Consider the following 26282-nt stretch of genomic DNA (forward strand, 5'->3'; position numbering starts at 1 on the left):
TGATTTATTTAAATGAATGAAAGAAATAAATTCCCAATCAAAATCTATTTAGTGGAATGCAGATGCTAACACAGTATATGTACGTTTAAAATTACGCGGTTTTTACACAAGCTTAGAAATATACCAAAATGTTAAATGAAGAGTGACCAGCTTGCATCTAACGGAAATTTTGTAGTTTGGTATGTCGCTTCGTCATAAAAGTGTGGAGCTTCACAATTAACTCTTTGGTCACACCCTATTAGACGCATTGTACTTCAAAAAAAACTCCAAAAAGGTTTCGATTTAATTAATTCACAACTAAATTTAATATAAATAAAACCTAATTATAATAAACATGTAATATTTCATAAAAATTAATTGGTACCAACAAAACATCGATAATTGCCATTGAAAATCGATGATTCACATTCATCGATGCATCGATAGTGCCGTCGATGTTTCTCCACCTCTACTCTTAATACAAATAATAAATAAAAAAATCAAAATTAAATGTGCTAATACGGTTGAACGGTCAGCGCAAGGTTTTAAACAATAATAAACGTATTTAAATCAAGTGCAGCACACCAGACAACTGGAAATAACGTAAAGATTAAAGCACGCGCTTGCAGTACTGCAATTGCAATTTGCAATCTCCATTTTTGGCTGCGGCATTTTACAATTAATAAAAGGCTAAAATCAAAGTAAGTTGTGTGGGTTGCATATGCAGCAAAAGAGAGGGAAAGAGAAAATGGTTGCATCTGCAGTTAAGTAAAGGCCAACAAAAGGGCGTTGTTAATGCCACATGCTAAGTCAGCAGCAACAGCAGCAGCCCTGTGGGTGGCAAGCGCCCAGTGGGTGGTTGGGTCATGCGACCCCCTCAAGGGCACGATAACAGCGCAGCCAGGTGGTACTCGTGAGAGACAGGGGTGCGGGGGCCGTTGGCGTAAGTGGCCGCGAATTGAGTTGAGTGTTTGCGAATTTTAAGACTTTAGGGTTTAATTGTTTGTTGTTGCCACTGCGGCAGTGATTCATCATTCCGCATAGCTCATCATTAAATCATTGACGTAATGTTTAAAATATGCAAATCAATGAGTGTTGTGTATGTAATTCCAGTTAACTTGTCTCAAATCAAAACCGAGCAGCCAAGATGCAAAACAATCCCAGTCCACAGTTACCATGCAAGGGCATTTTAAAGACTTCACGCAGCTTCGACAAGTCGGGCGCCAGGTGAGCGCAGTCAACTTTGACCTTTTTTTGATTAACACTACTAACAATATTACATTTCTATCATGTTGATAGTTTCCGCAAAAGTGCCAAGTTCGACGAACTGAATGTGCTGCAAACGTTTCATCCGGCCGACAAGGATTATGGCCATATGAAAATTGATGAGCCAAAAACACCCTACAACTATACAGAACCCTTCAATGAAAACAAAGATGAGCTGGACACTGAGCTGCTAGTAGAGAAGTAATTATCAAGCATTCTAATCTTGACTACATTGTTATTATAAAACCCTTGTTATTTTTTTTATTAAGATTGCGTATTGCAGCCAGCTCACAGTCTTCCCAGAGCATTGATGATGAAGGTTCTTCCGGCGATGAGCAGCCTCTTAGCGAAGAGGAGCGACGTAAGCTTCACTCTCTAATACCATTAAACAAATTCCTAATTAAACTACATTTATTGTAGAGCGACGTCGTGAATTTGAGCGGCGCCGCAAGGCGCATTACCGTGAATTCGAGGCAGTGAAATTGGCACGCAAGCTTATACAGGAGGAGGACGATGATGTCGAGGATAATGAGGGCGGCGCTGCATCTGGTTCGGCACAAGGCGGCGCCTCCAGCTCCAGTTCCAGCAGATTCGCCAGCGGTTCGACACAAAAGGCAAGTCCGAAAGCAACAACATCCGCCTCAACTAGTGCCAGCAGCAGCAGTAATATGGATCTCGAGCCAACACAGAACTAATTATAGCAATACGACGTCTCGATATATACAGGGCTCTTAACTGTCGTTGTTTGTTGATGTTACTGATGTTGTACGTGTAGGCGATTCATCCCCAAAACAAAAACTCCATTCAATTGCTACTCAATGCTATCGTGATGAATTGAATTTATACATATATATGAATGAATATTTGCCAAGCGAGGTTCAAGGAAGTGTTTGAAGCAATTTGAAGTGAAACTGTCCACTAAACGCTAGACAATTGTCAAATCCTCGCGAAATGTGCTTTCCATCAGAGAACAATGAAAATTCTTTTTATTAATATTGTAGTTGCAAGATATATTTTACAAGAACAACAAATAACAACAAGTGCACATGATAAACAATATATAGTGAGAGAAAAACAAAATATATGAACAATTGGTAGCGTTAAACGTAGTTAATGTTTTTATCATTTTCCTATATACATAAATAACTTTATTTTTAACCCTGTAACTTGAATATTAACCTTAGTCGAACTCCGAGCGTAACGCATTCATTTGCATTTAATTTGTCAATAGGTGGAAATTTGATTTCTCAACATGAAACACACACAAAAGTGCCACAAAAACAGAAACATAAATAATGAGGAGAGGAGAAGATGAATGATAATGAAGTAAGCCATGAAGAAAACGATAAAGATGAAGATGATGATGATGAAGGAAAACTTGTTGAATATTGAGCATTGATTTGGCCTTACGTTTAGTTATTTATTAAACCAAAACATGTACTATTATAATTACGATTACGATTATTATTGTGAATATAATAATTCCTTTTTTTAGCAATGCAATACGAAAGTTTCAAATAAAGAGCAATGTGAAATCCTTTGTAAAAACCCAAAACAATTCAAATCCCCAAGAAAACACAATGGTCGCTTTTCTCGTCGCGAGTGTTCATAAACTTGCCATTTATTTACTTCTCATTATTCATTGTTCATAGTTATACAACAATTTGTGTATATATACGTAAGGTAAATCCATATCGTGTAGTTTTGACATTGCTGGTCAGTATTTTGTTTTGTTTTGTTTTATGTTGGTATTGTTTTGCTTTGTTTTCATTTGTTTTGTTTTATTATTAGGTAGTAAGTCTGAGTCTGAGAGTTTTTGGCGTCATCGAGGCGACTCCCAAGGACGAGCACAGAACATTGGCCCCCTTCAAACACAAAAGGCAACGGCATCCTCATACTATCCCCCCGGGGAGAGGGACGTTATTATGCTGTCCTCAGGATAACTCGCGTCGAGACAAATTACATTTAAACTGACAATACGATCAATTTCATATTAGTTCTATCTGCTCTCAATGATGTTGTTTTGGTATTTTCAATATAATATCACTTACTTAGCGGTTAATCGAAATTTTTTTATATGCTCTTAAACAATATATAATATGTATGCACATATATACGAATATACATGCATAGTATTTAACAAAATAAAGACAAATTATGCAACTCAAACTAATTTAACAATGAGACGCGTTGCCAGAGCAACGCCTAGAATTTCACCTGATGCTGCCAAGATTACCGACCATATGTGTTTACATCTTTTCGATTCAATTTACATTTAACTAGTCCCATCCATATAGTCGGGAATCGAGGGCACAATTGGCGCGATCTCTAAGCGAAACTGCTTCGCACGGTCGTTAGAGTAAAACATTGTGAGTAAATATATAGAGATATGTTAGTTCGTTTTTGTTTTTTTGGTTTTACAAATATCAAATAAGTATAAATCATAACAAAGTGTTCATTTTCCATATCATATCCGTTTTCATTTGCTAGGTTTCGTTTTCTAGTATCAACTTAATCGTAACTATAACACAAACTTTTCGAGTAAGTATTGTGTTTCTTTTGTTTTTTTTTTGTTGTCATCTTTCTTTATGCATATGCTCCAATATATTTCGTATGTAGCATATAGAATAAACTATAATCTTTTCTCTTTACCATCATCATACATCTTATGCAGATATATGACCTTCAATCGGATAACAGAAGTATGGGGGATACTTCGTACCCTGATATTCGTTTCGTTTTGGCATAATTATATAAATAATGATAGATAGATAAGATAAGATAGATAGATACGTATATATAGTTGCTTGGTTAGTAGCTTTTAAAATTAGTATAACAATATACATATATAGTTTTGTATAGTATATAGTTTCGTTAGTTTTCGTTTTAGTAACATTTACATGATCGTTTTTTAGTATTATATGAAGTGGGTTCCATTGATTGTTTTGATAATAATTTGCTTGTTTATCATTTTAATTTTTGTTTTCTAAGTTTCTGCCTTCTTACGAACTTAGGCAAACATGTGCTGAGTGCCTGGTGGCACCTTGTAGCTGGGATAGGTGCAGTTCAGTTGGTTCTTGGCAAAGAAGGTAGTGTAGTCCTGCAATGGAATATAATAGAAAGTATTTTAATAAGATCTTGAAAATTGTGAAAGTGTGACTATAATGAGTTAAAGTTTATATGGCTAAAGTATCACCTTGATCTAGTTTGATAGCTTTTTGGAATTTACTTACGCGATTGACTCTACGGGGACGGCAGACGGGGCCCAACGCCAAGAGGCGACGTTCCTCGTTCTCGCGCACAGCGGCCTCCTTGTACTCCGGTGGTGGCCATTTCAAATCTCCGCGCAATTTGCTGCCTCCTGTAATACAAAGGGTGAGTTATATAGAAGTGATCTTCATTGCCTATAGAATCTCTAACTATAAGTGATCGCCATTCTTGATTGGATCTCTCTCTACTGTTGTTAGGATCTCTATCTATAAGTGATATCCACAGTTTATAGCATCTCTATACATAAGTGATCTTCACAAGTGATCGCTACTGTTAATATCCACTCTTGATAGGATTTCTATCTACAAGAGATATCTACCGTTAATAGATTCTCTATAAGTGATCTTCACTATTTATAGAATCTGTATAAGTGATCCTCACTGTTTAAAGGATCTTTATGTGTGTTCTCCATTGTTGAAGACATTTCGAACTATAAGTGATCGCCACTGTTGATGTGATCTCTATCTATAAGTGATCTTCACTGTTTATAGAATCTCAATAAGTGATCTTCTTATAGTGATATCTACTGTTGATAATATCACTATTCACAGTATTCTCAACTGTTGATAGGATCATTATCTATAAGTGATCTCCACTGTTGAAAGGATCTGTAGCTTACCCTGATAGCTGACGGCGGCAGGCTGCGAAGTGTAGACTGGCGCAGGCTTTTGTGAGACGGGAGCCTCCTTACGCAGCGTTATGATGCCAGGACTGGCGCCACGGTAGCTCTGCTGCTGATCGGTCTGATCTTGCGAGTAGGGCAACTGTTGCTGCTGCAGTTGAGGCTGCAGTTGCTGAGGCTGCGAATAAGAATTGTATTGTGGTTGAGCATAGTTAGCACCACCATTTTGTTGTGCATAGTTTTGTTGTGGCTGTGGCTGCTGCTGTTGATAAGGAGACGTCTGATATGGAGCCTGATATTGCGACTGTTGTGGTGGTTGCTGCTGCTGCTGTTGTTGCTGCTGCCAGTGCTGTGGAGCTGGCTGCTGTGGCTGCTGCTGTTGCGGCTGCTGTTGCTGGTAGTTATCGCTGGACGGCGCTTGATATTGCTGCTGTTGTAGTAGCAATAGTTGTGAAGGTGGTGGTGGTGGTTGAGGTGGTTGTAGAGGTGCAAGAGTGCAAGACATGCGTATCGTGGACATTCCAACGAGAGCGAGACAGGTGGTTATGAGTGCACGATTGTGTGTGTATTGGTCGGAGGTGGTGCAACAGAGATAAACACATACAGTCATAAGTTGAGAGTAAAAAGAGAGAAGAGAACAGAGACAAGAGTAAAGTAACAGTCACAGATTAGACAGGAACAAGGGCGGGGCTGAGGGGGTTGTGATTTAATCAATCGATTAGCATTTGCATAAGCAGCGTGTCGCAGTTTACAGCTGAAAATTGCATAGAAAAGCAGAATAGAAGAAAGAGAGAGAGAGCTATGGTTAATGGCAACTACAATGTAATGTAATGTAATTAAACGACTAACTAATGATATAAGCGATTGTATATATAGAGCATGAAATGCAAGTACTACGCATTGGTTACTTTAAGGTACGTCAGCAAAGGGAAGGGTTAGGTTTATACGAGGTGCAGTTTACGTGAATTGGCAGTTTATTTAGGACTTGGCAATGTGCATTGTGATCTAAATTTACATTTGTTGATCAACAAAGTTTTGGCATTATTCATTTGGTTCTAAATTTACATTTTAAGGTAAACTATGGTAAATGCGAATATTCGAAGAATTTGGCATTGTTCATATTCGAACTAAATTTAAATCGAAAGGTAAACTTAATCATCATCGAAAATCAACTATAAGATAAATGAGAATCAAACAAAGAATATTTTTTTTGGCACTTTCACTTTGTGCTCATGAAAAACTGATCATCAATTCAATTTAAATATGATTCATGTTCATTTACGATTTCAATAGAAATTAAAATGTTATGTTATGATGATTAAGCTATTAAAGAACTAGCCTTGATTTGTATTGCCAAATATAACTACTTAAGCTTCAGTTTTTCAAAATGATGAATCATTTCAAATTTACAACTGCAATATTCACGCAAAGCAACCACGTGTAAACATGTTTAACAACTAATTATTAGTATATGAATGCCTAGAAAGGGATTTACAAAGTTTTGTGTAGATAGACAGCAGCAGCAAAAAGTTCTAGCGTCTGGGCCAATGCCAAAGCCAGGCGATAAATCCATTTAGCCAAACGCTACCTGAGGTTGATATTGATATTGTTGCTGCTGCTGCTGAGGCTGTTGTTGCTGCTGCTGATACGAGGGATAAGCAGACGTTGGCGCAACACCACCAGCTGTGAACTCCTGGTGAGACTTGGGCTGAGGTGCACCAATGTGCTTCCAGCCACCGCCCACATTGTCTACGGCAAGTGGAGGTTGTTGTTGCTGCTGTTGCTGGGGATAAGTTGGCTGATAGTGTTGCTGCTGTTGCTGGGGTGGTTGCTGCTGCTGTGGCTGTGCATACGGCGCATAGTTGTCAGCAGCTGGCTCCCTCGATGGTTGTCTATTGAACTGTGCCTGTGTGTATTGGATGGGTTGTTGTGGATAGTTATTAGGATCTTGTGGAGCAGCAACAGTTGCTGCTGCTGGCGCATAACCATTTGATGCATAGTTAGTGTTGGGACCATAAACATTTTGTGCAGGTTGTTGTGGTTGCTGGTAGTATTGTTGTTGTTGCTGATGTTGTGGTTGCTGGTATTGTTGTGGCTGTTGTTGCTGGGTTCGTGGTTGAACGTTGTTATAAATGGGACCCTGCAAGTTGTGTTAGGTATGTGTGAGGTTGTATGTACATATGTATGCAGTAGATGTAAGTATATAGGTGTATGTGTATGTGTGTGTGTGTTGCTCACCAGTTAACCCAATGACAGTTGCAGTTATAGTTACAATTATATTTACAAAACACACACATAGTTGATAGTATAAATATTTACAAAAGTGACTTTGATATATACAAAAAGTAAAACAGAGTTGAGCACTGACTTAGCTGGTTGCATTGGTGGTCACAAATTACCTGAGCTGGTGCAGCATTGAGGCTGCTAGCGGACGGCGCCGCTGCTGCTGGTGCTGTTGGTTGCTGCTGATGTTGCTGATGTTGTTGCTGATAATAGCCACCGCTGCCTGGCGCCGGACTCTGCTGAGGCTGAGGCGTGAACTCACGCACAATGCGCTCCTCAGAGGCTGGTGGCCAAGCGACGCGTTTGTAACCTGCAGGAAAGAGAGGGGAAGAGATTAGAGAATGCATTCATAATTGTGGGTGTATATATATATATAGTATGTGTATGTGTGTGTGTAGATACATTCAACAAATGCGGCCAACACGCGCATAGACGTGGGCGTCTTTTAGCCTTGATGCACACAGAGAGAGAGAATAAACGACAGAGAGACAGAGAGAGAGGTAAGTAGGTAGAGAGAGACAGGAAGAGTTTCAGCAACAATTCGAAAATGATTTAAGCCAATTAAAAGTGTGTACTATATTGAACAAGCTGCTCGCTTTTTATTAGCGAATGACGAGAAAAATAGTGCGAAACTCTCTTGTTGCAAATCATATCCCCACGATACTGTACTGTCATTGTATCTAAATATAGCTGGGCCGATTCAGCAAGCAGCGAGACCAAAGGAATTTGCAGCAACAGCCACGATGACAGCATTGAGACATTGCTCATACGTACAGCAAAAAGCAAAAAAAAACGAGAGAAGAAATGGCAAAGAAGATGCATGTCATGTGGGTGCAACATGTTGCCCATTGCTGTTGCTGCTGTTGCTGCTGCTGTCAGCTGAGCATGATGAATGAAATTGCAGCTGCAACAGTTGCAGCAGCAGCTGTTAATGTTGGCCTTGGGATTAAGCTGCAGAAAAAGATGTGTTTTATATATACTATAGATTAAGTGTTTACCCTCCAGATTCTTGTAGTTCTTGTTAATGATATTCCACTGTGCGCCCATCTTGCTGTTGTTTTCTTTTCTTTTCTCTTAGCTTTTCTCTGCAGCAATTCGCGTTTATTTCAGTGTATAAATATTCTTTGCTGGCAGCGTTTTATTTATGATCGAGCGCCGCGTAAAAATAAAAATGATATTTCTTATTCTTAATATGTTTTTATTATTTTGTTTTTTTGCTTTTCGCGCATTAAATCTCAGCGAGTGCGTGGGATGTTGTTCTCAATTTGAAATCTGAATGTTTCTTTTTCTGTTTGTGTTTGTGTTTGTGAATTTTTCACACACAATTCCAATGATGAGATACGTTGTTGGGGATGATACTCGGGGGAGGAGGTGTCGTCGTTATGTAATGGCGAATTTAATTAATTGATACGCTCAATTATTGAAGGCTGATCAAAATTCGTGTTGGAACACCACAAAACTGATTTTTCGCTTTGCGCTCAAATTGAGATGTGAATTATAATTTGTTGGCAGCAGAAAAAAATTTAGAATTTCCTTTTCGCCTGGCGCACGTTTCGTTACGGTTATTTATATTTATATATACTTTTTTTTTTGGTTTTTTTATTTGTCGAAAATTTTGATATTGATTGGTGGAAAATAAATTTGGTTGTATCAATTATTATTATGTCGCAATTAAATATCTATTTCTATTTCTAATTTCGAATTTCGTTTCTTCGTTCGCGTTGGCCGCGCGATATGTTTTTGCCTTCGATGTATGCTACTAAGTGAAAAGCCAGCGAAATGCTGAGGAAATTCGACCGATACGAAAAGCTAATCCGCATCGGTGTGGGTACGAAAGTTGTTCATGTGTGTGTGGCATATATGTGTATAGCGATGAGTGTATATCTGGTGGCTAGATATCTATCACAGATTCTTTTTTGCCTGCTCTCTGTGTGTGATATTCGCAAAGAAGAAAATTACTTGTGATGGTGAAAATCGTGAAAATCGCATTGCGCGCTAAATACTATGCGAACAACCAAAAAAAACAAAACAAATTTAAATTGCTGTTAATGATGCTTGATCTGAGAGCAGACATCATCGCAGTCGCAGTCGCAGTCGACGTCGCAGTTGGCGTCGCAGTCGAGAGACAGACGCAGCTTCTGCATTGTTTACACCTTCGATTTTTTTGGGTTTTCTCATTTTTTTTGTATTTCTTGATTTGATTTGTGCCGCACCTTGAAATGCTGCACGATCCAAGGGTGAGCCACCGTGTCGAACAAACATGAGTGCGATAAATATATATATATATATATATATGCATATATCTAAACATATATAGCTTCGGTTATAGCTACAGATCTGTACGTACAATATATCTTTTATGATTTTTGCAGACGCTCTGCTTTTTGCATTATATAAATCGCTTAGCAATATTGCCCCAAATTATAGATCTTTGCAGTCGGTACTTGCCATAATGGTTAATATTTCAGTTCAGTTTCAGTTGTTTCAGTTCTTGTTGCCTGCCCAGGCAAAAATCACAGATCGGCAAATCAAGTGGGCGTAGTTCCCCATTTATCATCGAACGAACCGAACAGTATTCTATAGACTACATACATAGTATATGGTATTTTGGGGATGGGACTGACTAAAGAGTGGCTAAATTTAAATGGCTGTCGCACAAGCAGAGACAAAACAAATCTGTTTTTAAACGTATTCGCACAGGTGTATGACAAAATGTTGCCTCATTAAAATTATTAGCAATCTTGTAAAAATATCATAAGTATAGCATATATATATACATATATATATATATATATACATATACTGACACAATGTAGTGAGAAGTACTTGCATAAATTATATGTTAGTACAAACAAATTGTCTAACTAAACGCTTGTTAAGCACACAACAAATGTTGTATTTTGTCTGCCAAGGATGAGATTTGCAATACACGATTTCGTATATATCTAAACAAGACGGATAATTATTATGCTCGATCCTAGGTAGATATGTAAGCAATTAAGTTTTATTACCACACGGATATATTATACTTGCAGCCAACTTATAATCGGGTGCAAACCTTGTGCATTCGATATGTCTGACGCACACGGATGCCTTGTGCTCTACTCGTATATATATTCTTGTATAGTATGTTCTATATATCTGTTGGTTCTGTGAACTTGCTTTGTTTCCTTGTAGCCACCTGGCGATAGCTTTACAATTTGTCATTTTTCATGCAATTTTGTTCGCATTTCCCTCATTTCCCATGTCAATATCAACGATCTGTTTTATATATAATATGTGACATAATTAATGCACATTGATTCATTTTTACAAGCCATTGCGACTGAGTGTTACGGGTTATCAAATATTTTGAATCATTATATTCTCATAATTTTTGGCCATGAATTTTGATTTCATTAAAGATTACTATTTGAATTTTTAATCATTCATAAATACTAATTTGTTTAGACATAAATGACGTACATAAATATCCGATATTTACTAGAAATTTATACAGTGAATTTTCGATGTTAATTTCTGAGATCTTAAAAGTTATTAAATTTGTTTTTATATACCTTTGTTTGTCCCGATATTTAATGATCAATTAGGATTAAATTAAGATCAACCTTACATATTTTATAAGCGTAATTTTAAAGAACAAATCTTTTAAATTTTTATCCTACACAGAAAGTAAAAATCTGCTTAAATTAAGAATAAAATCTTCAATCAAGATTTTCCATTCTAGTTTTTTTTTTTCTGCGTAATGATACGATAAATTTGTGATAGTTTTGATTTTGTGAGTTCTCTAAGAGAATAAGATGCACAGAAACAATCTCGCTTATGTTTTGGTTCCCTTCCTTTTTTGTTTAACATGATTCTAAGAGTCTAAATATCCGTTCATCAACAGTGAAATGAATATATCATAACTTTTAGTTAGTCATTGAAATAATATCACAGAATTAGAATGGCACATAATTTTATGGCATTATATTACACATAAAGGAAATAAACAATAACACCTTGGAGCACACTTTGGACTACACAATCTTGCAGAGGGATCATCACAGGGAGAGCACATGGATTTGCACGCACCTTCAATGCCAATATAAGGACGAGGCGAAACATTGTCGAAGGATCGATTAATGCTGAAATCGCGTGTGGATTGCGTCTGCTCCTCGCTGTGATCGGCTGCAATCGATTTGAAGTCATTCTGTGGCCCGAGACCGTGTTGCATGAGGAACTCAAAGGGCGGTGGTTGCGAGTTGCAGCGGGGCGTGGCAGGAGGCGTGGCTGCCAGCATCGAGGATGAAGCGGACATGCAGAGCTGCAACGGTTCGGTGGCTGTGCGCACCAGCAAACCAATGTTATGGCCCTCCAACTGCGGCACATGCGTGTACTTGGCTTCTAGAGGAATCGGAGTTGGAGTCGGAGTCAGAGCTCTGCTTTGAACAGGATTGAGGCCAAATGGCGAGCTGCAACGTTGCGCGGTGTCGATCAAAGGCGCAGGATATTTGCGCAGTGGCGACGGACTTGGCGAGCGACTCAGTTGCCACTCTCTGGTATCGGGAGCTAAGCTGCCTGTGATTGGCGCTGGCGTGGTAATAATTTCAATCTCGCTGCGCTGACGTTGCAATTGTTGCTTTGGTTGCTGCTCTTGTTGTTGCTCTGGTTGTGCTTGTTGTGTTTCCTCCCAGGATATCTGACGGGACACATAAGGACTGCGTACCTCATAAGTCGATTTGTAGTTGGGAAGCGATTCGTTTTTTAGATTATCGAAGCGCCACTGATCTGCTTTCGTTAACTTGCCCCAACCACGAGGCGAGTCGCGGCACTCGTTGCATACAGAGCACCAAGTGCCATTGGACACCTCATGCATTGCTGTTGTCTCGTGTGAGCAGCTGGAAGTCTCTACTGCATCCTGCTGTGGTTCCTTTTCCTTGGTCTGTTGCTCTTTTAGCAGTTGTTCCTCCTTCAGTTTCTGTTCCTTTAGTTCCTTCAACTGTTCCTGTTTCTGTGTCTGCTCCCTCAGCTGTTCGTCTCTTAGCTGTTGTTCCTTCAACTGTTGTTCCCTTAGCTGCTGTTCCTTCACCTGCTGCTCCTCTTTTAGTTGCTGCTCCTTTAGCTGCTCTTCCTTTTGTTGCTGCTCCTTCAGCTGTCTCTCCATCAACTCCACTAACTTCTTTAGCTCCTGCTGCTTCTGCTCTTTCTCTTTTAGTTGCTGCTCCTTCTTTTCCAGCTGTTCTACTGCCCGCTGCTCTTGTTCCTTTAGCTCTTTCTCCCTCTTCGCTTGCTCTTGCTGCTCCCTCTCTTTCCGTTCCTGTAGCTCCTGCTCCCTCAGCTCTTTTTCCCTTTTTAACTGCTGCTCTTTTTCCTCCTCCTCTTTATCCTTGAGCTCCTTTACCTTCTCTTCCCACTGCTGCTTTCGCACCATTTTCTTCTGCACCCATTCCTTAGCCTCCCGCTCTTTTCTAGCCTGCACCTCCACCGCTTCAGCTAATTTCCTAAATTGATTTCTGGCCTCATCCTTGACAGTTCTTTCCTTGCCCGTCGACAGCTGTGTTTCATGTTGTTTCGTGGCAATTTCACTCGCCGCCGACAGCTGCTCATAGTTGGCAATTACGTCGGACACATGTCTGTAGTCCCAAGCTGCAATCCTTGTCTGCCGCATCCCCCTCGTCCTCCTCATCTGGCTCTTGCTCCTCCTCCACAATGATTACGTGCTCTGCTTGGACCGCTGTGGGCGTTGTCTTGTGCTCCACTTGCAGCACATGCAACGCCTGCTCATCGCTGTCCAGCGCCAAGGCAATCTTGTGCAGGTCCTCGAGAGCACGCTCCACAATCGGCACGTTCTCCTCGGGCAGTGCCACCGTCTCAGCTGTCTCGATGGGCGTCTGCTCCTTGGGCGGCTGCAGTTGAATGCCCGCGGCACGGGCAATAGATTTGCCTGAGTATGGCCTGCAAAGGATTCTCCGTGGCGAGTATTGGCGATTGACGTGAGGCGAACATATCCCAGGGTTCGGCTAGCGGTTGGATGGGTGTCTTGGGTGGCTCTGGGGGCGGTGTACTGGGAGTAGGCGTGGCTTGAACACTGCGTTGCAGCGCAGTCTTGGCATTCTCCATGTACGCATCAATCTGACGCAGATGCTCAGTGATGGACTGCTGTATGTGCGCATACTTGGCCTCCAGCTGGGCAATCTCCAGATGTGCCTCATGCTGCTGGGCCTGAGTTGAGCTGTCGCTGTAGACGACACCCTGGCGACGAGCCTTCTGCTCCTCGCTGCGCTTGGCACGCATTGGAGGCGGTGGCAAAGGCGGTGGCGTGGGAATTGCCGCTGGCTTTCTTGTGCTCTCTTGGCGCTGCAATTTGATGCCGCTCGTGGCACTCACATAGGTGGCTGGTGGCTCATCCTGGTTAGCTGGCGATGGCGTCATGTTGCTTGTTATATCCTGCTGATGCTGATCCTGCTGCAAATAGCTGCAGGCGTCGTCGTACATTTGCTGCACTCGCGCCTCGAGTTGCCCGGAATGAGCTGCCGCCGTCGCTGGCTCAGCGCTGACTGCAACTGCAACTGGTATGCGATGCCCAACATCGCTGAGTTGCCGTGGAGCACTTGCGGTGGCCAGTGCGAGAGCCAGCTGCTGCTGCTGCTTAAGTGCCAGGCTGTCAATTACCGCAGAGACCTTTCTTGGCAAGCTGGTTGCTGTTGCTGTTGCTGTTGCAGCTGTGGCTGCTTTTCCGCGGCTTGTTGATGGCAACGCTGGCAGCGGCAATGTCTCCAAATCGATGTCAAAGCTGGCAGTGGCCTTGGGCTGTTGCTCCTCCTCGCTGTCGCCGTCGTAGCAGATGCGCAGCTCGGTGGCTAGTTTGATGCTGCGTCGCTGCACTCGCGGAGTGCTTGGGGCACTGGCTGTTGTTGCTCCTCCTCCTCCATTGCGTGGCTTGGGCGGTGGCAGCTCTGTGGCTGCTGCTCCACTCAAGGCAACAGCTCTTTTCCTCGCTCTTCCCCGATCTAGCGAATACGATTGACGCTTCAGCCTGGGACGATACGGTGCTGTGTTGGGCTTCAAGGTGCTGGGCGTGCTGGGACGTTGTTGGGTCAGCTGCTCGTAGTATTCGCATTTGGGTGCCACCAAGCCAATGTCTGCATCCGCTGCCTTGGTTTCGGGTGCCGAGAAACCTTTCAATTGCGGTGTTTGAGGCTGCTCCTGCTCCAGCAAAGAGGTTTCACTCTTAGGCTTGATCAAGTTGCTGCTGCTTTTGCTGCTCTTCCCCTCGAGCTGCTGTCGCTGGTTTCTCACCTCTCGCGGCGACAGCTCCACAATCCTAGTGGGACTATTGAACTTCTCGCGCAACGCTTCGATGCTGTGCGTTGGCGAAGGCGTTATACTACCCTGAATTAGGGCCAGCTCTGATCCGTGTTCCAACGGCGACTCTGGCTCCACTGGCGGCCAACTGTGATCGCGCTTGAGCAGATGACGTCGCGTGGACATGCGATTGATGCGCAGCACAGTGTCCCGATCGATGGTTACATCATGCTGATGACTCAGATACTGTGTCTTGATCTGATCCAGCAGATTCTGATGCAGCGCATGATGTGGCGACTGTTCCACTGCATCACCCCTACGACGGCTGCGACTTTGCCTGGACAGTGGCTGAAAGTCGCCTGCTCAAGGTTTAAGGGTCAAGGGTCGTGTTCAATTAAAGCAATTAAAATTCATTTGCTACTATCTCAACAGCAAGACACTTGACTGGAGCACGTTGTTTTGTGGTTTTGTTGAATGCTTTACACTGTATTTCTTTGTGAGAGACACTTACACACACACTTACATACATAACATATACGAGTACAAAAAAGGTTTGGGAAAAAGCTGGAATGTTGCACCTACCGCATTTGACTTGTTGTTCCTCCTCCTCAACGGCACGCAGAACAGCCGAGTTGGCCAAGTTCAATGGTTTTGTGATTTGCTCGTCGATTTCGATCCTAAAAGTGTACAAAATAAAACCAAATATTTACAAACAAGTTAAAGTACATAGTACATATTTGGCAGATAAGCTAACCCCTAGAGACCCCTAGATAAGCAAAATAAAAGTATCGCCAAATTCCACTAAAAACTACATATAGATTCTAAACATAAACAGCATCCAGCTGGTATTTGTACACGTCAAATAGCTAGCGTCGCTATAAGTAGAAGCTTTGTATATGTGTTTGCCAATAATAAGTATAAGTAAAAAGTAAAAATATTTATGTCAATCTTTATAAATAGAAATCAAGTGCTGCTGTCATTACAGTTGCAGAGCCACTACAGTTTGAGTATCGCACCTCAACTGCTTTCACACATTTGCACTGCTTGCCGTTTGACTACTTCGCAAGCAGTGCGGAGCTAAAAATAGTTCATTTTCCCGCGCTTGCGACAACTCAAGTGCACATATGAACGAGTCACTTCAACAAGACCGTGTGGCCTAATGGATAAGGCGTCGGACTTCGGATCCGAAGATTGCAGGTTCGAGTCCTGTCACGGTCGAAGGTAAATAACTTTTTTGAATTTTTTTTAAACAAATTTAAAATTTTTTTTGTTGCTACTTTTGGGAATTGGTTTACCCAGTGGAATATTATGGAAGTGTCGGACACGTGCACACTTTAATTATATAAGTTGTATATTTAGTACAAACTTGGCAACTTGGCCTTGAGACTAATGCAAATCGGTCACTGGAGAAATTGTGTTACCTACTCGTAGAAATCGCCTGCCACCCACACTGATCGAATAGCTGTCACAACACTTGAGCAAATTTAATCGGCAGTGACAAGCGTGCGCCATTGACTAGATGCAAGGTATAAAAGCCTTTGCTGAGGCACGCTTTCGACACACATCCTGCGGCATCGTCCAACCAAGCACAATATCCACACCTGAACGCGATTCCTGCAGCATCGAGTGTACTCGCATACAACTCCAACGACAACCTACAACCAACAACTACAACAATGAACAAATGCAAACAAACACAGCTGATGGTGGTGTCGCTGTCGCTGTTGCTTGTGCTGCTGTTGACGGTGACGGTGAACAACGTAAACGCTGCAGCAACCGTTCAAGTCTGTGGCTCGGCTCTGTCGGATACACTTTTCCTTTACTGCAGGGGTCAATTCTCTGGTCTACCAGTCCACAAACGAGGCTCACGTGAGTAGCAGGTCATAAGAAACATACGTGAATGCGAATTAACATTCCCAAATTTCCCGTTTACGCGTTTACCGCATTGCAGTGGATCTCTTTGACTACGTCGAGCAGCAGCCCGGCAACGAGCTCGACCTGGACGACACCATGACGCACCTCAGCCATGGGCCAGCAGCCTCCTCGGTGCTGGCAACCAGACGATTGCATCGCGGCGTTGTCGATGAGTGTTGCCGCAAGCCGTGCACCTATGCCGAGATGAGCAACTATTGCCTGAACTAAGCGAAGTGCTGCGACCTCACATGATGCTGCTATTGACATGATGCTTAAGACATTTTAATCCCTTGTTCACACACACATACAAGTATATGTACTACTACTAACAACCAACCAACTACTATTAAAGCATACTTGAACAATAAATTGTTCTACAGATTTTCTTTCTTCCTAATACGGATAACCACATAGCGCATACGCCATGTGGGTTCAGCTTGGCTGACAAGATAAAAGTGCCCACTTCATATAACTGAGATAAGCTCTCGCTCTCGCTCTCTTTCTCTTTCACTCAATTGATGTTTGCTAAACGCAATGTCAGCAGCTAATTATGTGTTGTTCTCCTTTAGCCATGCTGCACTGTAATTTTGTTTTGTCTACATGAGTCACGAAATTTACAATGGCAGCCAGTCAAGAGATGCATCACAACTTTTGGCTAGGCGCCTGCATTGTGTTTGTTGACATTGTTGTTGTAGTTGTTGTTAGTAGTTTAGTTTTAGTTTCCCCCTTCTCCCCACTGTCTTTGCCACCTTACTGCGTGTGAATCATCGATCGCTTTGAGAATCGTTTAGCACTTATATAAGCTATGCAAAAAGTATCTCACACAGACAGAGAAACAGCTGCGAGCCACAGCTCGCATTAATAACGTACATTGTGGAAAAGGCCGCGTGTCCGCGTCGCTGGAAATTGTTGTTGGCAAGTTTCTTGGTCTAGTTTTGGCCGCCGACAAAACAGCTCCAAAGTTTTGTGGCTCTGGCTGCTGCTGTTGCTGTTGCTGCTGCTGGCTTAAATTGTGTATGTACACGCGAAAGCGAACGTGAACGTGAACGCGTCGAGAGGTATTTTTTTGCTGTGCTCAGCTTTGCTTTTGCTTTGGGCGCTGCTGATGATGTCTGGGAGCGTTTTGTAATTAAATTGTTAGCTACTTTCTTGGCCAACTATTTAGCTGTTGCACACGTTTTGTCGCACGCATAGACACCGAATAACTGAAAAGCTACGTAAAGTTTTCCTCTGTCTATCTTGCTGAGGCAAGTGTGTGAGTGTGCGAGTGTGAGTGTGGCGCAGTTTAGGCCGGTTTATTCAAACAACAATTGCTAACAACAATGCCAGAGATAATGTTGTTGCCGTTGCCGTTGACGTCGCGACAACGACAGCAGCAGCTACAAATAAATTTTCAAGTCCAAAAGCATCTTTAAGATACGCGCTGACTGTTGCCGCGAGGTTGCTTCCACTTATGTGTAGCATTTGGTAATTACAATTAAAAGTCAAGCGATTTTAATTGTGTGCTATCTGTGTGTGTGTGTGTGTGTGCAAAGAGACACAAATTGAAAGCAACTGCAGCTACAAATCGCCAACAGTTGTCGCTGCGAGCGTTGGCTGCTGCTGGCGATGTTGCTGCTGCTGTTGGCGTTGCCGTTGCGCTGCACTGCACAAAATGAGCAGCACAGTTTTGCACTATATAAACACTTACACACACACATATACAACTTGTGAAATGTATATATATTTTAATGTATATACTTAGGCAACCAATGTACATTAATGTCTTTTCATGTGCACCTGTGCAGCGAGTCGCCAGGTTGCCAGTTGCCAGTTTGCCAGTTGATGCGATGCTAGCAGTAGATACAAGATATTTTATCTAGGTAGACGTAGATTCACTTCACCTTCTTCACTTTTTATTTTTGCGTTGCTGCGTTGCTTCTTTTATTATAAAATATATATTGCGAATTCTGCTCTGAGGATTGAGGGCTAACTAATGCCGACTTTTGCCTTTGAGACTTTTTTATGGGGCAGATTGTTGGAGGGTAGACTGTGTGTGTGTGCCCTTTCATCTTTCACTTTCACGCAGTTCTATGAAATTATGCATTTAAATGTATAATCATTTCATTTGACTTACCCGTCGGCCCCAAAGGCCTTCAGCTCTCGATTCAGCGTGGCCTTTACGTTCTCCTGGGAGTACAGGCCCATGGGTGAATTGAATTGCTTGTGCACAAGTTTACGTTGTACGCCAGCCATTATGTTGTTGTTTCTGCTTGTTGGTTGTTGGTTGTTGCTTTGGAAATTTGTTGTACGTGTTGTTTGCTGGCTTGGTCTTCCAAGTTGAGTTGAGCCTCCTCCACAGCTTGTGCTTTGCTTTGGCTTTAGCTGTTACTTGTTTGCTCACTTGTTTTTCCTATTAGCTCTTACTCACTCTCTCCTCTTGCCTTCTCTCTCGTCTCGTTTGTCTTCGAAAACTTTTAAATTATTGTTGATAAAAAATATTTTAAAATTTCGTTGCTGACCGATTTTCTCTTTTTCTGTTTGTCTACAGTGTCTCTAGGCTGCTTATCGACTTAACAAGTGGCTTTAAAGCAGATTTTAGCTACACTTCTTCTTTTGCTTATGCTTTGTCTGCCTGCTTTCGTTCTTATTGTCTGGCAATAACTCTAAAATGATAAACAATGCGGAACTGCCTTCAGTTTAGTGGCGTTAATCTGCCCAATACGTGTTTGTACGACTATGTAAATAGCTTAAATTAAATCGTTAATCGTAGTTGTTTCGTCGTTGTTCGTTCTGCAATTAAATGAAATGAAAATTGAAAATCCTTTAATTAAACAAATAGTTAAACATTCACTTGTGCCATATGCAAACAATGCTGGTAATGATGAATTACTTATACACACACACACACACACACACACACTTCAGCTATAATACATGTATATATCAATGTGCTTTTATTTGATTGTCAATGGCTGCGCCTGCAGTTAACGAAAAGGTTCATTTCCGGCCCATCAGCTTCCGCTTAATTTCTGCAAATGAGTGTGAGTGAGAGAGTGTGAGTCTCTCCCTCTCTCTCTTTCTCTCCTTCTGTGTGTGTTTTAAAAATTTAAATTTAAAATTGAAATATTCATGTCATCGACAACAAGTTAAACAACGAAATGAATCCCCGTTGACAACTTAATCCCTTATTACGCATACTTATTATTTTCCAGCCAAAATGTATTATTATGCCCTCAAGAGTTGATTGTTTTTTATGATTTCATATTCACAATAGCCTCGATGCATGTGTGAGTGAGTAAACGTCTTTGGGCTTATAAACCAATTAATTGTTATTGAAGTTTACTCATTTGTTATTCATGATTCTTTCATGCGTTTCTTTTAAATATAATTCAACCATAATAATGCGATTGTCAATAAATTTCACAAAAATCAAATCCAATTTAATTAAAACACAACATCAAAATTAATATGTGAAATTAATTCATCAAAAAACAAACTAATACACCTTTGCTTGAATAATTAAAATGTATATCACAAATGAGCTGAGATATGTATATTTTTGTTATAGATTATTTTCTATACGTATATATGCGTTATATTCCAGATTCTTCTATATATTCCAAACACAAGAATGCCTCAATGTCAGCAAACTATATAAATGTGTCTACACATATATTTTTCAATATAAAACTTTCCAAATATCTATAGATATTCGCTGGAAGCAGAAGCTCTCTCTTTCTCACTATTCTATCTAGATTCTCTACAGATACACTTTATATATATACTATAGTATTTATTATTGTATATGTATATATGTGAGATTTCTTTTGTCGTGACACAAATCTGTTGCACTTAATAGAAATGCACATCAAGCGAAATGAAATGTAGCATTCTCATTCTGATATTATTATTATTATTGTGATTGTTGCAGCTGTTGCAGAAGCAATTACAAAATACTATTTTCAGTCTTGTTTATTCCAATGACTAAGGAGGAGGCACTCACTACTGTCACATTTAAAAATGTATCTTAAACTAATTTGAGAGCAGCACTTTTTGGCCAGACGAAATATTATTGTATTTATATATGTTCAAATTTTTGTATTTTGTATATTTTCGATTTTTTGTTTCGTTGTTTCTATTTGTGTTAAAAATAGACGCATTCATGTTGAAAAATATGCTCAGTTTTGCTATTCTAATATTTTCCACCACACACACACACACACACATATTTCACATTTCAAATTCTCATTTCTCATCTCAGTTTTTCATGTTTTTCATGAGGCAACAAAAAATTCCCGCCTTCTGTGTCACCTCAAATAAAATTAGCAACTTTGAGGCAAATGGTATTATACAGATTTGCGTCATTTCTGTCCGTCTGTCTGTCCGTCCGTCTGTTTGTCTGTCTGTCTCTCTCTCCGGTCAGAACTGGGGAGGGTCAACAGCAAACACAAGTAATTCCCCATCTAATATTGTTCTGCATGCTGCATGCAGCTCAAAAGAAAAGCATGCAGCAGGAAAAAATTGGAAGAAAAATACGTGTTGTCAGAGCAAAATAGGCGCACTGGAAGTTTTAAAATAGATTGCGCCCAGAGACTGTTTGATTTACTGCAACGTAAAATTCCTGAATGCCAACTAGATTGCGTTCATTTCTCACATATGCTACGCATGGTAAAATATATATTTTCACGTGCCTTTTTCTTTACTTCGTTGGTAGTTAAACATTTTCCCTAAACTAACAATAAATGTGATGGAGAATTAATAGTAAAATATATATATTTTAATTATGTGCTGCTTCGAGTTCTACTTATGCTACATATTTATTATCTTTGGCACTTTGTTTTCATTAAAGAAAACCAATTAATCTTGTAAAAAAATGTGTGTGCAGCATTCCATTTGAATAGTGCAATAAAATGCTTAGCTGCGAGTGAGCGAATGTATTTGAGTGTGTCTGAGTGTATTCATTATGTGTGTGTGTGTTTGTTTGTGTGTGTGCTCGTTGATTCGCAATTTGTGCGTTTTAATTGAGCTGAACGCAGCTGTGGCCTGCAGCTGTTCAAATGGCCAAATTATGAGGTATTTGCATGCATTTGCGTTGCGCCCAAAAGCAGGCAACACTTTTTGCCAATGGCTCTGAAAATTAATCAGAATTTAATAAAATATTATGCAGCAGCAGCAACAGCAACAGCAGCTGCTACTTGTGTGCGTGTGCGTGTGTGTGTGCTGCCCACTTGATGTTCCAATTAAAGTTTTACACACACACACACACACACACACACATAGTTGCTTGGCAGGTGTACTTAGCTTGGCATTAAAGTGTGCGCTTGAATTGTGCGAGAGAATTCGCATAAAAAATGCAGGCACAAAAGCGCACAAAAAATAATGTTTCAAAAAAAACTTTTTCATGCTGCCAGCATGCAAAGTGGGCGTGTTCCTCTGCGCTGCCCCTCCCCTCTTAAAGACAATGCACACGCTACGTATACGTGTTGCTCGACACTATGGGGAATTTGACCTGTTTCTTTGGCATTAAGCATTTTTCACAAGTATGCAAATTTATAAAATATGTTGATGTTAACATATTGAGAATTGATCAAAGTGTTAAGTTACACAACAGAAATGTTAACTTCATTTAACATATCCGGTTAATGTCAGCTCTCGGGAATCAATTACAATATTTGCACTCATTTACATAACATTAATGTTTACTTAACAGTCAATTTTTAACACATCGGCTGTTAAGTCAGTTTCATTCATTAATGTTCATTTTGCAGTCTTTTTTTTTAAATAATATACTATTTTTTTATAAGAATAAGTAAAACATTATAAGTTCCTTTAACATATTTGGAATAGATAGAATTAAGTTAACAGTCCATTCTTAACATATCTGCTGTTAAAGCCAGCTTTTGCAGAGAATTTTCTTATTATTATATTTTCCACAAGAAAATAAAATACTTTGAAATTTTAACAAGATGCTTATTCCTCATGTTTGGACTATCTATTAATAATAACATCTTCTTTATATTGTGTATATATTTCTTAAGATTTGTAAATTTAGAATGTGAAGCCCACATGGAAAAAATCTAGTATAAAATAACAAAAAGATTTACACATTATCTCAGGAAGTGTCTATAAACATGTTATACAGTATTTCATTTCTAATTCTTAACTTTCAGTCACTTTAAGTGTATCTGTTTGAGAAAATCGCGCCCACTTTTTCGAAATGTTGATATAACTATATATAATCTTAAAAAAAAATCTTGGGGCGTTTGGAAGTTATTAATTAATGTCCCTACACGGACTCATAATTTTTGTCTAGTACTAAGATCTAATTTGATCTAATTGCCTAACTGAACTACATATGTGTGAAAACACTGAAATCTAGATAACAACTTTATCTAAAATTTTTGGTGTTACTTTAAAAATTTGTCATTTTTTTTTGGACTAAGTTGTTCTTAAAGTGGTCTTATTAAAAAAATTAAATTAAGACGAATCTTCTTAGTTTTAAGAATTTATTCTTAAAGTTGTCTTATTTCCAGAACTCAATTTCTAAGACGAATGTTCTTGATTTTAGAAATAGGTATTTTTTTCAGTGTAAAACTGTTCAAACTCCCCACAGTGCTGTGTAGCAAGAGTAGGAGAAAGAGGGGCAGAGGCATGACTATTTCTCTGCTGAACATTGATTCCATAGCGAAGCGTACGAACGAACGTTCGAGCGAACGCGTGTGGCCGCAGCTTTATGTAGAAACAATATGCATACGAGGCATGCATCGAAATCAGGTGCAAATATTGTTGCATTTGCATTGGGGGGCGCAACAATTTCAAACAGCGTGCCGCGATCCCTGCATATCAACTCATGAATGCATCTCTTGCATCAGCATTCGCATCAGCATTTGCATTTGTATTTGTATTTGTATCTGGTAGCTGTATCTGTATCCCAGTATCTGGTATCTGCAACTGTTTGCAAACTCTTTGCTTAATGCTTGCCGGGCATTTTTCGGGGGCAAACGCAAGCTCTGTTTAATTTAATTATTAGCTGGCAGCTGTTGCTTTTGCTTTTGCTCTGGCTTTGTTTTCAGTTGAATTGCTTAAATATTTCATTTGTTTATAGTTTGCCTTTTCTCCCACATTTGTTGAACAGACAAGTGTATTTGCATATGAGTTTGTTTAGTGGATGTGTGTGTCAAGAGTTGTGTGTTAGTGTTCGCTTTTTCTCGATTGTACTTGGCACTTACCGTCTGTTGCAATTTGGCGCTGCTTAATCCAAATATAATGCCGCCAAATTGCCAAAGTTCGCTGGGGTCTTGATCTGACACGACTTTGCCATCTTCGCCAGGCGTCTTCCTCAGCTCCTTCGCCCGCATGCTCGCCCTCGACTTGCGTTTATTGTTGGCAGAAATATTCGCACGCAAGTGCAGTTTATCGAAAAGAAAACTGGAGCAGCAGCTTCAGTGGCTTTTCATTTCTTTATAACATTTTTTTGGCGTGTTTTTTTGGGTGATGCATTTTCTTTGTCGAGCAACGAGCGACGAGCAACGAGCGTTGAAAGCGGCAAAGTAGACCCGCATCCGTATCCGGCCACGTTTTCTTGCGCGGCCGTTACGGCTAACCGGCGTTTTGTAAGCGCACCATAAACGAACTGAACTGAACAACACGGCGCAGAACTCGGTGGCTGCTGCTGCCTGGCTGCTGCCTAGTGGCTGCCGCCTGGTGGCTGCCGCAGCCGCAGTGGCGATAGGCCAAAAGGAAAAACCAAAAATGAAACACTTTACGCAATGATCACGCGTTTCGCTTTTCGTTTTTCATCATTCTACGGTTTCACATCCTAAGCAGCTGAATAAATATGTGCCTGCCTCTCTCTCTGTGTGTGTGTGTGTGTGTTTGTGTATATCAGTGCGTAGCGTAATGTAAAGCGCAAGACAGTGGCGTCCAGCAATAAAGTGCATGCTGCATTCAAATGCAAATGAGGCGCAGTAAAACTGCAAAAATCTCAAATGCAAATCGTGCAAGACAAATTGAAATGGACTTGCGACAATTTAAGTAAATTTATAAGTTTGTTTTCCCTTAAGCAAGTAGCTAATTCTATTTAGTGCCCTAAGATATGCAAAACTTTTAACGCAAGGCAAAACGAAGAAAGAAATGGTCACCCTAGAATTAACACAAATTGAGTGTATCGTCTAAATTTATAGTCTTGGATTTCATTTAGAAGTTTGTTTGCAGCAAGTACATAATTCAGTGTAAGATATGTAAAACGTTAATACCAAACAAAACTGTACACGAAATGGTCCCCCTAGAATTAATACAAACTGAGTTCATCGACTATATTTATAGCCATGGATTTACTTTATGAGTTTGTTTTCCCTTAAGCAAGTAGCTAATTCTATTTAGTGCCTTAAGATATGCAAAACTTTTAACGCAAAGCAAGACGGAGAAGGAAATGGTCACCCTAGAATTAACACAAATTGAGTGTATCGTCTAAATTTATAGTCTTGGACTTCTTTTATAAGTTTGTTTTTTCCTTATTCTATTTATTGCTCTAAAATATGAATAACTTTTATGCAAAACAAAACTGTAAAAGAAATGGTCACCCTAATAATACTAACTGAGTTAATCGACTATATTTATAGTCATGGATTTAATTTATGAGTTTGTTTTCTTTAAAGCAAGTAGCTAATTCTGTTTAGTGCCCTAAGATATGCTAAACTTTTTTGCCAAAAGAAAGAAAACTAAAAATAAATGGTCACCCTAAAATAAATACAAATTGAATTTATCGACTTTATTTCAGCGAAAATGATTACTTAACAATTTTCTCAATGAATTTAATATATGCATTGTTTTCACTTTGAAATTTTGCTATTAATAAATGTGCATATTTGCCATGTCTCGGGATTTATCATTTTGTTTATGGCTTCCATAAAAAACGCACAACGGCAATTTAATTTGCTTGGATAAAATAATGAATTTGGCAGTCTGTCAAGAAAAAAAAAGAAGAAAAAACAACAGCAACGCTGATGAATGTTTCCCTAGCTACGACCAACAGCAAATTAGCCAAAAAATTGTGAGTCAATTTTTTTGAGGGATAAAAAGCTTAGCGTTAAGTCGAAAGGACTGATTCATCTTAATTGGAGAAGCAGTGACAACTTTTGACGTACGCGACTGTAACTTGGACACAAATCACACACACAATTACACACACTGGCAACCACACACACACACACACACACACATATACAGAGATATATTTCTGCCACTCTCTGTCCAAAAGAACAACAAGAAGAACGACAAACAGGCAAAGACAATAAGAAGAAGAAGAGGAGGAGCAAAGTATAATAGTTTTTGTGAATATCTCACAAATAAATAATAAAAATAAGAATTGGAATAGGAACGCACAAATGAAATATGAAAAAGAAAAAAATATTCTTGAAATAAAGATGGACCTCAGGCAGAGCCCCCCTCTGCACCCCTCTGCCACCCCCTTTTCAGCACTGCATTTACAGTGACTCGATGAAAGATACATGTGTATCTGTGTATCTTTGTATCTTTAGCTTTGTCTGTGGCCTCGTGGACTATTACAGCATTTTTACTGCCGCTGCTGCTGCTGCTGTTGCTCCAACGAAACAGAAACACGTCTCTAATAATATTCTATTTTCTATTTTTGAGTTCTGTTTTCCACGTTCACACACAG

The 26282-nt window shown here is 40.1% G+C and overlaps 3 protein-coding genes and 1 non-coding gene across 7 annotated transcripts; 3 read left to right on the forward strand and 1 right to left on the reverse strand.

Moving 5' to 3' along the window:
* The first annotated feature begins 422 nt into the window (after nt 1–422).
* On the forward strand, nt 423–3596 carry LOC133846164 (protein phosphatase inhibitor 2). Of its 3 annotated transcripts, XM_062280963.1 has the most exons (6): nt 424–680; nt 1093–1206; nt 1279–1446; nt 1515–1606; nt 1666–1859; nt 2477–3596. In XM_062280963.1, the coding sequence occupies exons 2-6, from the start codon at nt 1127–1129 to the stop codon at nt 2486–2488; spliced, it is 546 nt and encodes a 181-aa protein (XP_062136947.1). In that variant the 5' UTR covers nt 424–680; nt 1093–1126; the 3' UTR covers nt 2489–3596. The 3 variants fall into 3 exon arrangements, with proteins under 3 accessions (XP_062136946.1, XP_062136947.1, XP_062136948.1); XM_062280962.1 differs by lacking the exon at nt 2477–3596 and having other exon boundaries at nt 423–680; nt 1666–2462; XM_062280964.1 differs by lacking the exons at nt 424–680; nt 2477–3596 and having other exon boundaries at nt 1099–1206; nt 1666–2463.
* Nucleotides 3597–3793: 197 nt separating this feature from the next.
* On the reverse strand, nt 3794–24220 carry LOC133846163 (adenylate cyclase, terminal-differentiation specific). Of its 2 annotated transcripts, XM_062280959.1 has the most exons (8): nt 23833–24220; nt 18738–19393; nt 15290–15384; nt 7537–7730; nt 6726–7277; nt 5135–5567; nt 4479–4606; nt 3794–4345 (listed from the first exon to the last, which is right to left on the reverse strand). In XM_062280959.1, the coding sequence occupies exons 2-8, from the start codon at nt 18854–18856 to the stop codon at nt 4256–4258; spliced, it is 1611 nt and encodes a 536-aa protein (XP_062136943.1). In that variant the 5' UTR covers nt 18857–19393; nt 23833–24220; the 3' UTR covers nt 3794–4255. The 2 variants fall into 2 exon arrangements, with proteins under 2 accessions (XP_062136943.1, XP_062136944.1); XM_062280960.1 differs by lacking the exons at nt 15290–15384; nt 18738–19393; nt 23833–24220 and adding an exon at nt 8419–9193.
* Trnar-ucg (transfer RNA arginine (anticodon UCG)) lies at nt 15853–15925 on the forward strand. The gene has a single exon. It is a non-coding gene; the product is annotated as a tRNA-Arg (tRNA).
* LOC133846165 (probable insulin-like peptide 5) lies at nt 16187–17002 on the forward strand. The gene is made up of 2 exons (XM_062280965.1): nt 16187–16576; nt 16659–17002. The coding sequence occupies exons 1-2, from the start codon at nt 16384–16386 to the stop codon at nt 16847–16849; spliced, it is 384 nt and encodes a 127-aa protein (XP_062136949.1). The 5' UTR covers nt 16187–16383; the 3' UTR covers nt 16850–17002.
* Nucleotides 24221–26282: the final 2062 nt, after the last annotated feature.

The sequence above is a fragment of the Drosophila sulfurigaster genome, chromosome 3 (genome assembly GCF_023558435.1).
Source record: "Drosophila sulfurigaster albostrigata strain 15112-1811.04 chromosome 3, ASM2355843v2, whole genome shotgun sequence".
NCBI lineage: Eukaryota > Metazoa > Arthropoda > Insecta > Diptera > Drosophilidae > Drosophila > Drosophila sulfurigaster.